The 15,684-nt window shown below is 38.9% G+C and overlaps 2 protein-coding genes across 2 annotated transcripts; both read right to left on the reverse strand.

The window, feature by feature from the left end:
• Positions 1 to 108: 108 nt before the first annotated feature.
• tlr21 (toll-like receptor 21) lies at positions 109 to 3,978 on the reverse strand. The gene is made up of 2 exons (XM_004550900.5): positions 3,904 to 3,978; positions 109 to 3,305 (listed from the first exon to the last, which is right to left on the reverse strand). Exon 2 carries the CDS (start codon positions 3,166 to 3,168, stop codon positions 241 to 243), a length of 2,928 nt encoding a protein of 975 aa, XP_004550957.3. The 5' UTR covers positions 3,169 to 3,305; positions 3,904 to 3,978; the 3' UTR covers positions 109 to 240.
• Positions 3,979 to 5,352: 1,374 nt separating this feature from the next.
• cnfn (cornifelin) lies at positions 5,353 to 6,747 on the reverse strand. Its single transcript, XM_004550899.2, has 4 exons — positions 6,438 to 6,747; positions 6,056 to 6,181; positions 5,828 to 5,964; positions 5,353 to 5,613 (listed from the first exon to the last, which is right to left on the reverse strand). The coding sequence occupies exons 2-4, from the start codon at positions 6,177 to 6,179 to the stop codon at positions 5,521 to 5,523; spliced, it is 354 nt and encodes a 117-aa protein (XP_004550956.1). The 5' UTR covers positions 6,180 to 6,181; positions 6,438 to 6,747; the 3' UTR covers positions 5,353 to 5,520.
• Positions 6,748 to 15,684: the final 8,937 nt, after the last annotated feature.

A 15,684-nucleotide genomic window follows, 5' to 3' on the forward strand; every position in this document is an offset into this window, starting at 1 on the left:
GGAATATTATTTGTTTGTGAAAGTTGCGCATCCCTTTAAATGCAAAACAGTAATTTAAAAGACATTTTTAGAAATTGCATATATACATAAACACTGCAAAACATAAAATTAACAAAAGCTGCTCTTACATTTATTACACATTATATTGCATATTTACAACATAACTTCATCACAGATAAACACATTTAGACTGAAAGGTTAATTGAGTAAAACCACAAATCACACATTCTTATTTTCTTTCTAAGGTTGCAAGTAAAAGTTTTCATCAGATCTCTCATCCGTAAAGTCTTCAGCTTCTTTGCTCTCACGAGTTGCAGAATATTCTTCTGTCTCTAGTCTGGTCCCTGTTTTTATTCCTCTACGCAGCTGATTCCAGAACAGTTCCTGCGCCTGTGTTGGGTTAGTACAGTCTGAACCAGGCCACTGCAGGTAAGTTTTTTTTAACATAACTTTCCTCATGCGATGATACGAAGACAACTGCCTCTCAGAGATTGGCTCCAGAAAAACGAGCAGGAGAACATCTCTGTGCTCATCAAAGAGTCTGTAACTGGCAAGCTGGATTTCCAGAGAACACCACTCACTTTGCAGAAAATTCCTGCTCACCACACAAATGGTTTTCCGGCTGCTGTATACAGCAGAAACAATATTGTCCACAATATCACGGCCCAACTCAAAGTCCCTGTGGTGCAGGCAAAGCTTAAAAGATGATCCGCCTCCCTCCAAGTTGGGTAACAATTGGTCCATGACCCATTGTTCATCAGATGAGTTATAGGAAATAAATGCATCATATTTACAATTCTCCTCCTCCTCATGGAATCTGCTCCACTGCTCACTAAACCAGGCCCGAAACACATAGTAGCTGTACTTCATTTTCCAGTAGAGTTTAACATAGAATAAGGGAATGATTGTAAACAAGAAGATTGCAGCTGATGTGCTAAAAAACAGGTACATTCCTATATCTCCGCGACAAACTTTAGTGTCAAAATTGTAAAATTTGAGTTTTGGATTGTGTTGGCATGACAGGTTGTACAGGTACACCACCTGAACATCTGTGTTATTCTTTGTATAATTTTGCAAAGGCCCGTTGTTGCAGGTGCAGCTTACAGGATTATCTCGTATGTCAAGGTAACGAAGCATAGGTAGACTCATTAATGCGTCTACAGAAAGAGTCTGCATGGCATTGCGGTTGAGCTGCAGTAAACGTAACTGTGTAAGATTCCCAAAAACCTCTTTAGAGAAGTTCTGAATGCCCATATTTTCTGCAGCCAATCTGGTCAAATTTCTTAAATTTTTAAAGACCCCTGGTTCTAATTTTTTCACCCCAACACAGCAGTTATCCAGTGTGAGGAAACTTAAGTCTGTTAGGTCATCAAAGGTATCAGGAGCAAGATGGTATATGTTATTGTTGGTGAGATACAAAGATTTCAGCGAGTAGAGGCCACGTAGTAAAGTGCGTGGTAAAACGGTGAGTCCGTTAGGTCGCTGCCGATCTAATTTCAGATCAGTCAGTCTGCTGAGATTCATGAATGGTGACTCATGAGTTTCTGTTATGAAGCAAATCTGATTACTCTGTAAATCTAGCACAGTGAGGGTGTCTTGAAATGCACGATATAAGAAAGGGTCAATTTGTTTTAGCTGGTTTCCATCTAGATAGAGCTTGGACAGGCTTTTTAGTCCATCAAGACCCGATCGCTGAAAATGGGTAATCTTATTACCTCCAAGATCCAGTGTATTTAAAAATGTCAGGTTGAAAAAAGTCCTATTGAAAATGACAGAAATGCGGTTGTTGCGAATGTTAAGAATTTGCAAACTGACCAGATCTTCAAATGTGACACTGAACAAATCAGTTAAGAGGTTATTGTCTAAACGAAGTGTCTCGAGCTTTTTTAGTCCCTTGAGAGCGTGTATATGGAGAAATGCAATACTGTTTATGTTAAGTTGTAGCGTCCTGATATTTGGTGTATGATAAAAAGCATGAGAGTCAACTTTTAAGATGCGATTGTAACGATAACTCAGATTTTCCATTTTTTTAAATTGAAACATTTTTTTACAGTATATTAGGGAGCTGAGATGGTTGTGCTCTGCTTTGAAGTCTTCTATGTATACATGTCTTCTAAGAAACTCAAGGCAATATGCACTCTTTAGGTTGTTGCGGGATAGATCCAAAGCCCCTGTGATATTAGGACAATAGGACAGTGTGTTATTTGTAAGTTGCCTAATTGCATTATTACCCAGGTTCATATTTTTAAGATTTTTCTCTTTCAGCCTTTTTTTCAACAGTATGCATAATTCTTTGAGCATGCTGTCATTGTTCAGTCCTGTACCAGAGAAATCAACATGACTTGGATTGATGTTGCTAATGTTTAAAAACTCCACTATTGTTACATTTGTTGAACGCAAATGCAAATAATTTATAGTGCTCAAATCAATTTGATCAAAGGCTTTTGTAGGCAGCTGAGAATTGTATGACAAATCTAAAATGTTGATAAAGCTGAGAAATGAAGGCTTACATCCCAGCGTTAATAGATTATTATGGCAAACATACAAAACAGTGAGGGACTGGGGCAGTGACACATTTGAGTGTCTGAGGGAGGTCAAATTGTTAAAGCAAAGATCCAGTGTCGTCAGATTTGTCAGATGTGCCACAGACTTAGCAATGCCTGAGAAATCTGACAGAAAGTTTTGTCTCAGGATTAAAGTGTGTAGCTTGAGAACAGATGAAAAAATATCCTCGGGCAGCCGCTCCAATGCATTGTTGGCCAAAAAGAGGGAGGTGAGATTCTGCAGGTCCTTAAACAGAGAAGGGTTGAGCGCTGATATTTTGTTTAATGACATGTTTAGATTCTTCAGTTGATACAAGCCTTGGAAAGCTAACTGACGGATGGTTGTCAAGGAATTATTATCAATTCTGAGGTGCTGAAGGTCTACTAGGTTACTAAAGCTGTTGTTAGGAAGGTCCGTCAGAGGAGTTCTTAAAATGGTGAGATTGATGGCAGATGGTGGCAGGTCACTGACAATATCAGAAATATGCATTGCATTCCGATGCATGCAGTTGAAAGTTTTCCCATCAGAATCTGCTTCTGCAATGCAGTTCCTGAAACTGTAACTACTGGTGAGTTGAACAGCTGCAAGAACAACTGTAACTGACAGCAGCTGATGGTTTCCCATTTTGTCTTCTTGCAGTGCAAAGAAATAGTCCTTTAAATAACTTCTGTTGGCTCCTTTTTTTTCGTTTCGTTTGTTTAAATATTAAGTTGAAAACGTCTAAAGGCCTCTGTGTTTTTTCATCAGGTGAATGCAGGGATCTGAAAAGAGAATACTTTCAAATCAGAAAAAAATTCTAATATCAGATTGCAAATTCTCGCTTTAGGTATATCATTGATGTTTTCAGCTGTCTCTTAAAATCTGACAATAATAATAATGTGCTTTTTAAGACCCTCAAAAGCGCTTTACAATTCCACTATTCATTTACACACTGGTGGAGGTAAGCTACAGTTGTAGCCACAGCTGCCCTGGGGCACACTGACAGAAGCAAGGCTGCCATATCGCACCATCAACCCCTCTGGCCATCGCCAGTAGGCGGTAGATGAAGTTGCCCAAGGACACAACGACCGGTTTGAGCTGACTGTCCGAGCTCAAACCGGCAACCTTACAATTCGAAGACAAACTACCAACTCTTGAGCCACGATCGCCCCAAGTACAAGTACATTTAAACATTATAAAGACGTAAATTGACAAACTAGCATTGTATATCTGATAGATTTTTAATCATTTTTAAAATATTGTAGAAACAGTATACAGGACACTCATCATGGTTATTGGAGCCTGCTGCCTTCAACTGACATTTTAATTTAGACTAAATATTTTTATAATTACTTTACTAACCCAAGCTCAGATTCTTACCTTTTCTTGTTGCTGTTACCGTTTCTTATTAGAAGCAGTTGCGAGTCTCTAGGAATAGTCTCAGCATAAAAGAATCTTCTAATCCTGAGGTGTGAGGAGCGTGTCCCCGAAGAAATTTATACGATGAGAAAAACTTTGTTCCTCTTTTCTTATGTTTTCACATCCACTTTCAATATAAATGAATGTTTGCCCTTCTCCTCCTCTTTAGGGTTTCTCACACGTCATTGCGGTCCACACAATGCACAATGTTGAAAAGCAACGAATTCCTAATTGAATACTACAGGAATACAATATATGGCAAAAATCACGATATCAATAATTTTAGAACGATAAAAGAAATGCATAGAAAGAGTTGAGAAATAATTTGGTTCTTTCCTATGTATAATGTTTAATTTTCACCCTTTACAAACATAAATTCTTATGATTTTGCAAATAAGATAACGTTTATTTCCTATCCTTAGACGATCCCAAGAAAACTGAAAATGTCATGATGTGTGAAGTTAATCTAATTTGTACTTACTTAAATTAATGCTGTTTATCCTGCCTTCTTAGACAGCTTTGTTTTTGGTGGCTGCAAAAACATTGAGTCAGAAAGAGGAAGCTGTCTATAAAAATAAAATGTATAGAAAGAGTTGCGAAATAGTTTTCAGAGAGTTTTTTATATAATACGTGCCACTTTTAAGATTCACCCTTTATGAGCATAACTTTATAATATTGATGTCATTCCTCAAACCTCCCCAGGAAAACTGAAAACATGTCCTGATAGTTTAAAGTTATAAGGTACCCTAATTTGTACTTACTCAGATTAATGCTTTTCGCCTCACCCTGTGCCTTTAGACAGCTCTGAAGTACATGGTCAGCCAAAAATAAAACAGTCAGTCAGAAAGGGGAAGATGTCTCCAACGTATTCTTCTTCTTTCATAATCCTTTACAGCTGTGTTCAACTATTTAATCACAACACATTAATTCCAATAGTTTTATTGAAATATTGTTTTTGAGTGGATATACAATTTGCATTCACACATCTATAACTCACGTATTTTTAACACAATTATGTTAAACATTAAAAAAAGAAAAATATAAAATTGTGAACATTATTGAATTGTATTGTAGGTAGTAAAAAAGTTCTCAGAAATGATGATGATAGTTATTTGAGTTTACCACCATAAACTGGTTGATTCTTTTTGTTTTGTTTTGTTTTGGGGGGGTTTAAGGGTGGTTAAGAGTTACTCGTGCTGCAAATTCCCACATATCCGTCAGATTTTTTCACTGATTTGTTGCACAAACTTGGTGTCAGCACAATGAGTCGCTGTTGAACTTCGAGTGAAAGATACGGGGGTTTTAAGCCTTATTCTAAGACTCAGAGCTCACATTTAAAATATAACAGATATACTATGTAATCCTATTAAACTATAGAATAAACAAGGAAAAACAAGAAGAAATTGTCAGTTTAGTCCAGTTATCTGACTTTATTTCTTATCAAATCCTTTAGCTTTACTACAATATGTCTATGCCATTTTTTTAACATTTTAATTTAAGATACAGAAACTGAAGAAATACACTTTCACATATTATATTACTTTGATACTTTGAGGATATCATATATTGTATAAATTTTCAGTTTCCTCTTATCTTCTGCTCACGTGCCATCTGACATAATCCACATGCTGGAATGCAGGCCATGACTAACCAGTCGTCACACACAGAGCCCTGAGGAAAAGCACAGTCACAGTAAACTGGTGACAAACATCATAGTTTGTTTTTTTTACAGAACCATATTTAGAGTGCTGGGATTTCAAAAATGTAATATAAAACACCATCTAGATTAGAATTCTAGAGAATTTTCTGACTTCATGATTGAATTCATGATTAGAATTCTAGTCTTCTTGTTTAATAAATGATTAGAAATCTGCACCACACTTACACCAATATTGTATCTGTTGCGTATGCTTGTCCGTAAAGCAATCAGGGCGCCGGGAAGGCAGGCCAGACAGCAGCTTTCATCGCTGTCCTGAGCCACCTGACAAGCCAGGATGCAGGGAACGAATGTTCCACAAAGACCTGGAGGTGAGAGATGTTTTATCATATTTCTGTTATGTTACACTGTTGGTAAACTTCAGCATGTTCCCATAGAACTTATATAGACACGTACAGATGCCGCAGTCTTCACAGCAGTCGCATGCATTTGTACTCCACTCTGACGACCCACGGGAGACCGTGTACTGTGTCACAGTCACCTGAGGTTGTGCATTTATCACATTTGTCTGGTATTCCATGGCTGCAAGAAGAAGAAAAATAACTTGGAGCAAATTAAACATGAAGGTCACTTACTTTACCAATTTACTTTCTTGTTTATAGAACCTTTGAGACACTTTTACACAGTTTCTTTATAGCAAATGTTATATATCCAAATCTGTGTTGTGAAAGCTTCTTAAGATTTTATTCCAACCAAAAATTATTAGATCTTTCTTGATTAAGAGTTTACCCCAAATCAGATATGAAGAAAATCAGTTAGTAGGATGAGTTTAAACTACCTTGATTTGTAGGAAAATTTGCAGTCCCCTTCAACTCTTGAAGTTAGTATCTGGCTCCTGAAAGCAAGGTCTGAAATTGAAGACTAGGATAGGGTTTACAACCACAGCTCTTATACCCAATGACACAGTATGCATAGGTTGTAGTTCAGTTTCTATGCTGATATGAGATGGCAAACAATGACCAAGTAAACAGGGCTGAATGCCTTGTAAAGGAAAAAAGGAAAAAATGTTTGGTTTTGGGGCGTATCACACACCTAAAATGGTGCACCTAGAATTATGTGTGTGTACATAACAGGGGACAAGCTGAAAAAATTGAATGAACTGTGACGCTCAAGCGCATACTCTGTTGACTTTATAAAGTGGCACTCCGTATGTAAATACCAGTGACTCAAGAAAGTACTCAGCGCAGAAACATTATACTTGTTTAATACAATTTAGCAAAGTATTTCTGACTTCTAGGCCGTTCAAATACCACTTTTGTTGTTATTTATGGCTTTTTCAGTTAAAAAAAGCTAACAAATCATCAGTTCAAATGTATAGTGCATTACATTCAGTTTTAAATATGACTAACTTATCTCTGTTAATCAACTCTATACCACAGGCCTTCAATCTGGCAGTAATTAAACCACTACTTAAAAAGCCATCACTTGACCAGCTTTCTTGGCTACTTATCTCCAACCTTCCTTTTATCTCAATAATTCTTGAAAGAGTGGTTTAATGGTAATGCTAAATGGCTGATTTGAAGAGTTTCTGTCAGGTTTCATAACTTGGCAAAGTACAAAAATAGTGTTAGGGAAGGTTACAGAGGCGGAGGTGTAAGTGCCTGCCTCAAAACAGGACAATTTAGCTGCATTTAACCTTCAGTTAATCTTTATATAGTTAGGTAGGAGTCAGAACATGTTTCTTTTTAGCTGAAAAACATTACACCAGGTAACCTGCAGTTTTGAAAACGTGTTTTCCGACGATGTTTGCTACCCTACAATCCGTCCTACTCTGTAGTAAAATCAGTGACATTTGACAGTCCTGTTGCTCCCATTGAAATTTCTATAGCCTATTTAAAATCTAAAACTTAAAATTGTCCGTAGCCTACTGTTGTTACCACTGTCCTGGATGCCCATTAACCTTATAACTCCTGTTGTGTGTGTGTGTGTGTGTGTGTGTGTGTGTGTGTGTGTGTGTGTGTGTGTGTGTGTGTGTGTGTGTGTGTGTGTGTGTGTGTGTTGTGTACAGAGAGACAGCCAGGTTCATAATGGATATAAGGAGGTTTTTCAAAAAAAGGTGTAAGATCAAATGATCCGTCAATAAAGGATAATGTTGGATCAATGTTTCAATATTCATATCTTTTATTAGTGGTACATGTGGTTTGGTTATTTTCCTTTTAGTTGAAAGTACACTGAGAGAGGGCTTTTTTCATATTAATGTAATTTTTTCATCTAATTGAATACAATCTATTTGTGTATGATTGTCAGTCCAAAGAGGGAGAGAGGAAAGAGGGGAACGTGAGGAGAATGGTCAGGAAGAACCAGGTAAGAAAATGGACAGGGAATAGTGACAGGCAAAACTGAAACAGATAAACTGCTTGAGAGAGTTGATCACCAAAAAGTGACAGACAGATTTGCCAACCTCAAGGTGAGGTGACATCTGCAGAGCCATACTAGTATCTGCAGTAAAGATCGTCTTGATGCATTCTCAATCATCCAGGAAAGTAAATCTCCAAAAGTCGATTCTGTTCATCTGGACGTAACGTTTTGTGGGAGAAACGTTTCGTCACTCACCCAAGTGACTTCTTTAGTCTCAGCTGACTGCAGGTTTCCCCAATCTTATAAATTTGCAATTCATTATGCAAATGTACTATAAGATTGGGGAAACTTGCAGTCAGCTAAGACTAAAGAAGTCACTTGGGTGAGTGACAAAACCTTTCTTCCACAAAACGTTACGTCCAGATGAACAGAATCGACTTTTGGAGATGCAGTAAAGATCGTTTCATAGATAGTATACATTGTACCATAGGCAAAGTTGCCTCCATTTTTAAGATTTAAGTTTGTTTTTTTTTATTAATATTTTGTACATTTGTACATGTGAAATGCACTTCACACACGTACACACACACACAGTTGTTTGTCGCCAGATGGCACGTTTATTTCTAGTTTTCATTTGTTATGACCGTCCACAGTCTGACAGCTCCGGTCTCAGCTGATTTCCAGCTCTCCCTCTGCTCCTCTCCCGTCTCACTATAAAAGGGGAAGGAAACCATCATCAGTCCAAACGCCATCAGCTGTTCTCACCTGCGTCTCCAGCACCGCCCCTTTGAGCTCACTGCACCACTCCTCCCCTGCAGCCGCGCCCGGGACCACATGGGCGATCGTGGCTCAAGAGTTGGGAGTTCGCCTTGTAATCGGAAGGTTGCCGGTTCGAGCCCCCGGCTTGGGCAGTCTCGGTCGTTGTGTCCTTGGGCAAGACACTTCACCCGTTGGCTGTCCTAAAACTGGTGGTGGTCAGAGGGCCCGGTGGCGCCAGTGTCCGGCAGCCTCGCCTCTGTCAGTGCGCCCCAGGGTGGCTGTGGCTACAATGTAGCTTGCCATCACCAGTGTGTGAATGTGTGCTTGAATGGGTGGATGACTGGATATGTAAAGCGCTTTGGGGTCCTTAGGGACTAGTAAAGCGCTATATAAATACAGGCCATTTACCATTTACACCTCCGCCACAGTACATTTCAAGGACTCTTCTATTTTTGGAGTGTATTTTTGTGTATCTGTAATATATTATACATACACATTAAAAGTGAATCTCTGTCCACTCAGTTTACTTCTTGCTCACTATGAACATCATTCATTTTTCTTCCCCAGTAATTAAGGTTAGGATATGTAATTTTTTTTTAAAATTCCAATCCATTCTTCTTTTGCAGCATTTAAATAACCTTTATCAGATTTGATGGTTTTGTTACAGACTTTTCAAAAAAGTGTTTTCCTTTTTCACAAATGTGGGGATTAAATTGTGTTAAAATGTACAAAACAGTCATGTTTTGTGATGAGGACCCAGGCACAGAGAGACTTGATGAATTTAAGAATCTTATGATTTAATAAAGAAATTTGCAGACTTGCATAGAGATGGTAAAATTATGATGACTGATAACGGAGACGAAGACAACAGATGACGAGGACAGGGAGGAACAGAGGTATAAATGCACCAAGGAGACAGTCAGAGAGAACCTGGGATAACTGGAGACATTAAAGGATGCAGGGACTGACAGAGACAGGGAAGAAGTCTCATCGTGACGAGTAAAGTTTATCTTGTCTGGCTGGGCAGCTCTCTGGGTGCTCCACACCCCCAAAGCTCTGATCCTAGAATCCCCCCTGGTTAAAAATGATCTTCTTATGGCACCTGACAGTAACATCATCCTTTTGCTGTCAGAGGCTATACTTCAGTGCATCATTCATTGTTGACCACAATATTTTATTAGAGACATTGGGGCAAGCATTAGGTATTTAAGGCACTGCTATGCAGTGGTTTGAATTTTATCTAGACTCCAACAGATTTTATGCTAGGACCAGTTCTGTTTACTTTGTATATGCTATCATTAGAAGGCATAGCATACATTTTCACTGCTATGCAGATGATCCCCAGCTTTATCTAGCTCTGAAGCTAGATAACACACACCAGTTAGTTAAACTGAATGAATATCTTAAACACATAACTACCTGAATGACTTCTAACTTTCTGCTTCTAAATTCAGGTAAAACTGAGCATATTGTACTCAGCCCTAAAAATCCTAGAAATATGGTCTCTAACCAGACGCTTTCTCTGGATGACAGTGCCTTAGTCTCCTGTATTACTGTGAGGAATCTTGCAACTGTTCTTGGTGAGAATGTGTCCTTCAATGCGCATATTGAACAAATATGTAGGACTGCTTCCCTCTCCTTTTGTGCAATATCTTTCAAATTAGAAACGTCTGATCGTGATGCTAAAAAATGAGTTAGTTGAGAATTACTTTCTGGCTGGACTATTGGATATCATTATTATCAGGCTGTCCTAAAAACTTACTGAAAAGTCTTGAGTTTATCCAAAATTCAGCAAATAGAAAGAGAGAGTGTATTTTTCCTATATTATCTTCTCTTCATTGGCTCCCTGTTAAATCCAGAATCAAATTTAAACTCTGTCTCCTCACATACAAGGTCTTGAATAATCGGGGCCCATCTTACCTTAATGACCTCATTCATACACCACTCTGCATTTAATTATTAGCTGTTATTAATCTCAGGTTCTCTTCTACACTCTGTCTTTGGCCTGTTTTTCCCCTTCTCCCTCCCAGCCAGTCGAGGTAAGTGGTTGCCCCTCCATGAGCTTGGTTCTGCCAGTTGTTTCTTTCCATTAAAAGGACATTTTTCCTTCCCACCATGTGTAAGTGCTTGCTCATATGGGGCCATCAAATTCTTGGGGGTTTCCCTGTATTATCATACGGTCTTTGCTATCTTACAATATAAAGTGCCTTAAGGCAACTGTTTTTGTAATTTTGCACTATATACATACATTAAATTGAACTGAATACATTAGTTGACTTGATGATTCAATGTGGAAATACTGAAACAATATTGTCTCTTCATCACTGACAAGTTTATTTTTAGCACTTTGTAAAGTCATTGATCTGCACTTGGACCAAGAGGTTTTTGTCAAACCCCTCTCATCACATCAAATTTTTCCCCATACATCCTCATCCATTACACTGAACACTGAATCTCTTTGAGGTTGCTTCTTTACATAGCGCACACCAGTGACTGTACAGCTGTCCACTCATCCAACATCATTGTTTAATCTGCTGATGATGCAATTGTTGTTGAGCTAATATCAGGTGAAGGTAAGTCACCATACAGAGATGAGATGTGCCCATCAGCAGTAGCGGTTTTTGATAGGGGCGACATGGGCGGTTGCCCAGGGTGGCATCGTGGTGGGAGCAGCATCACGGGCATCTCCAATAAAAAAAAAGTTGCTCGTACTCATGCTGCCAGACATCAGCCAGTGCATTTTGGAGATGGCATAGGCACCGGTCGGTTTTCTGCCGCCCATTTGCTGGGAGTAAAGGCGCCCTCCGTTTGCGACGTGCGCCTGCTGCTTGCGGCACATGGAGGAGAGGGCGGGGCGGCGGAGGATTCACTGCCTGGAGCAGCATCTAATAACCAGCTCGCAGAATATAACAAAATAAAAACAAACCAACAAACACGAAACACCAGACATTATGATACAGTCTTATAATTTGTTTGAAAAAGGTTTTTTTGGGTTTTTTTTTTCGAAATTCTATAAAGTGAACGTGAGAGCCCTCGGTGCGCCCGTTTGCTGCTGTGCTGAAATCAAAGTAAACTTTATTGTCATCTCCGCTACATGCAGTACAGTATACAGAAAGACGAGACGACGAGGCTCCAGTTACAACAGTGCAAGTAAAAAAACAATAAATATAAAAAGAGTAAAATATATATATATACTTTAGGACTAGCAGTAAAGGGATCAATAACAATTTATAATTTACAGTTTGATGATTTAAAGTCTGGCACACAAAGTGTCGATAGGGGAGGGGGCGGCTGCTTCCAAATAGAGCACATTTCATTCATAATGTGGAAATCCAAGCCCATTTTGTATTCCTGGTCTGACTCCTGGGTTGTGCGAAATCCCAGAAATAAACCCTAGACAAAGCATATCTGTGAACTAAGGTGTAGGTCTATTAGGTTATGTTGTGGTGATCCTCGGGTTGGGGGGTGGATGTTCATACTGGAGTGCAAAATTAAAACCAATGGAAGGTGGACAAGAAAAGTTCAAAGCCATCAGGTGCTCAGTTTAGGAAAAAAGAGAAAAGAAGAGGAGGAGAAACGAGCAAAAGATACAGGTAAGCAGATGTGTCATTGGATAATGGCAGGTCATGTGTCCTGAAACAATCAGAATCAGAATACTTTATTAATCCCTATGGAAATTATGTGGGTTACAGTTGGTCCAAGAAGAAATTCTAAAAATAGTAACAGTAACAGACTAAACTCCAAACAATACATTGTGTTACAGATTTTACACATTTGGGAAATAGCACTAATATATACAGATCACTCAGTTATAAATATCAAGAATTAACAGAGGTGATTATAAATAAATATCAACAAAATTGACAAGAATATTCCAGAGTAAAAAAGAGCGTGTGTAAAAAGGGTGTAACTATTGCAGCATTTACAGTGTATTAGATGGAGGAGTTGTACAGGGAGATGGCCACGGGCAGGAATGATTTCCTGTGTCATTCAGTGGTGCATTTGGTAATCTCAGTCTCTCACTGAACGTGCTCCTGTAACTAGCCAGTACTTCATGGAGTGGGTGGGAGGTATTATTCATGATTGTCCTTATCTTGGACAACATCTGCCTCTCAGACACCACCCTGACAGAGTCCAGCTCCATCCCCACAACATTACTGGCCTTGTGGATCAGTTTATTTAGTCTGTGGGCATCTGTGACCCTCAACCTGCTGTCCCAGCATGCAACAGCATAGAAGATAGCACTGACCACAACAGAGATACGACAAGATAACATTAATTAGTAGGGATAGTGAAAATGTCTGTTTACGTTTGTTAGCCACTTGGCTATAGTAAACAGTAGACACTGATGTAGCTTACTGAATCTTTTGGATTGTGTTCAGCACAATATTAAGGTGCATTAGTCATCGTCAGTTATTGATTTGTTCCAATAACAGTAAAATATGTTATTGTACAATCTTTAATATATTGAATGTGTGATTGAGGGGTGTGGGGTGGGGCGGGGTGGAGGGTGCGGGGGGCGGGGTGGGCGGGTGCCAGAGGGGGTGTTCCAGGGCACCAAACAGGCTAAGACCACCACTGCCCATCAGTGTGGTGTTCAGTGAACATAGTAGCTTAGAATACCTTTAGGACTAAAGAGTTGATACTGAAATACAGGAAAAGCTTGACTCAAACCAAGCGTCATTTTGTATTGACTGTGGAGAGCTTGTGAGTTCCTCAGTGAGACTCCACTTTCTGCTGTTATAACATAATTCACATCAGTGTGGTAGGCATGCTGCTCTGTGGCAGAAAAAAATGGTGCTGCAAGCACTGGTGGAGAAAAAACCAGCGGTTGCTATCTGTCAACCCTAGAGAACATTGCCACCTCAGACCACAAAACATCATCAGGGGACTGCTCTCTTTCCAGTTAGGGACTTATTCTTCGTCTAAAACATGCACCTCTAGATTGTGACACCCTTTCTTTCCAAAAGCTATCTGTGTTCTGAACACTTGCATCCACCAATAAATAAATGTGCCGATAACTGACTCATGCTGCAACTTTTTTATTTCAATAAAGCTACAAAATGCAAGTGTAAAATGTCACATTAATAAAACACTAGGGTTGAGTTTTTGTTCACATTGGGTAACATAAGAAAAAGTCTGAATTTAAACATGGGAGCATAGTGTTTGAGGGGCTGTCAGAAGACACAAAAACATGTATGATGTTACACAATAGCTTAATTTTCCAGGAGACCTTCGGTTGAGACAGATGTAACCACAACAGTATTCAGTTCCTCTCAAACGAACTGCTTTTCAAAAATAACACTTGTACCGTGAGGGGATATGGCTCACTCAGACTATCCAGCCTCTGTCTAGTTTATGACTCATTTTTTAACTGAATTTTTCAATTTGCATTTGAATGTTCTTGAACCTCACTATGCAATTATCTACTGCTTAAACATACCTTTTTTTTATGTGTTCACCTTAGTTTCAAACTTGTGGACTGACTGTCTTTTGGTGTCATTGGTGCCCAAACCTCATAAACTTTTAAAGTTTTTTAAAGTCTGCATAGAGACATCGTCTGCAGGAAATCCTATCTACCACATTTCAAGCAAACGATATATTCTGATGTCATCCTCTTAAACCTATGTTTAATTTAACCACAAAGATAAACGCAAATAATGTCATATCCTGTCTTCTTTAAAGCCTGCACAATCATAAAGCCTTCAGTATCTCTTTCACCAGCCTTCATCAGCTTGTATCCTGTTTTTATAAAAGTTCAGAAGGTAAGTCTTGTTTGCTCTATTTATACATATATATATATAATATTTTAGTGAGTTGACATGGCTCACTCAGTTAATCCAGCTTTAGTAGTTTTAACTGAGTGACTTTAATTAAGTCGCCCACTGCTTGCTAACACGCTTTTTAAAAATTTTTCATCTTACCTCAATTTAAAATTTAAAATCTTTTAGTATTTAGTACACTAATTTAGTAAAACAGTTTTAGCATTTACTTTTAATTCACTTCCGAGAGCCTTTGAAGTACCTCTAACATTGCTTCTGCACACAGCTTATATCCTGTTGTCATCCTTTAAACCAGACGTGGGGGAACTCGAGGCCTTAATGGCCAGTGTCCTGCAGGTTTCAGATGTGTCCTTGATCCAACACAGCTGATTGTAATGGCTAAATTACTTCAACATGTCTTGAAGTTCTCCAGACTTCTGGTAATGAACTAATCATTTGATTCAGGTGTGTTGATCCAGGGTGATATCTAAAACCTGCAGTACGCCGCCCTTGAGTAATATGTAATGCATGTTTATAGAGAGATCTTTTGTTTTCAGTGAGGGATGTTTTTTTTTTTCCCCCCAGAAATCTTTTATGTATTTTTTCATTGCCTCCCTACAGGTTTACATTTTGCCAGGAATGTCATTGCTAAAATAAAAGAAAAAAAAAAGAGCACAATTATTAATCTCACTGAGGAAAACACTAAATGGATTTAACCTCTATAATCTAGCATGAAAATACTGAAAATACCACAAAGCTAATAAACTTTGTTTTATGCAAGAACGCACTCTTGGCTGAAAACCTGAAGGTTGACATAGCTCACTTCCAGGTGCAAAGTTCCAGGAAGACAGCTCTCTGTTTTTCTTGCTTATTTTTTTATTATAGAAAACTGCATGTGGCACCATGGTGAAGTGGTTCACACATACTGGTGGTGGTCAGAGGGCCCGGTGGCGCCAGTGTCCGGCAGCCTCGCCTCTGTCAATGCGCCCCAGGGCAGCTGTGGCTACAATGTAGCTTGCCATCACCAGTGTGTGAATGGGTGAATGACTGAATGTAGTGTAAAGCGCTTTGGGGTCCTTAAGGACTTGAAAAAGCGCTATACAAATGCAGGCCATTTACCATTTGCCTGACATGCAAAACCTGCTCAGTATGTGCCTAGATAAATGGTAGTGCATCAGGAAGGTTATTTGCCATAAAAAAAAACCT

This window comes from Maylandia zebra, linkage group LG11, assembly GCF_041146795.1.
Source record: "Maylandia zebra isolate NMK-2024a linkage group LG11, Mzebra_GT3a, whole genome shotgun sequence".
Classification (NCBI taxonomy): domain Eukaryota; kingdom Metazoa; phylum Chordata; class Actinopteri; order Cichliformes; family Cichlidae; genus Maylandia; species Maylandia zebra.

What these genes read in the sequence shown, in the direction of transcription:
- cnfn (XM_004550899.2), bottom strand. Translation starts at nt 6,179, where the DNA reads ATGGAATACCAGACAAATGTGATAAATGCACAACCTCAGGTGACTGTG. An exon ending in CTGTGAAGACTGCGGCATCT is followed by an intron (nt 5,965 to 6,055) that starts GTACGTGTCTAT and finishes TCTCACCTCCAG; the next exon opens with GTCTTTGTGGAACATTCGTT. An exon ending in GCAACAGATACAATATTGGT is followed by an intron (nt 5,614 to 5,827) that starts GTAAGTGTGGTG and finishes GCTTTTCCTCAG; the next exon opens with GGCTCTGTGTGTGACGACTG.
- tlr21 (XM_004550900.5), bottom strand. Translation starts at nt 3,168, where the DNA reads ATGGGAAACCATCAGCTGCTGTCAGTTACAGTTGTTCTTGCAGCTGTT.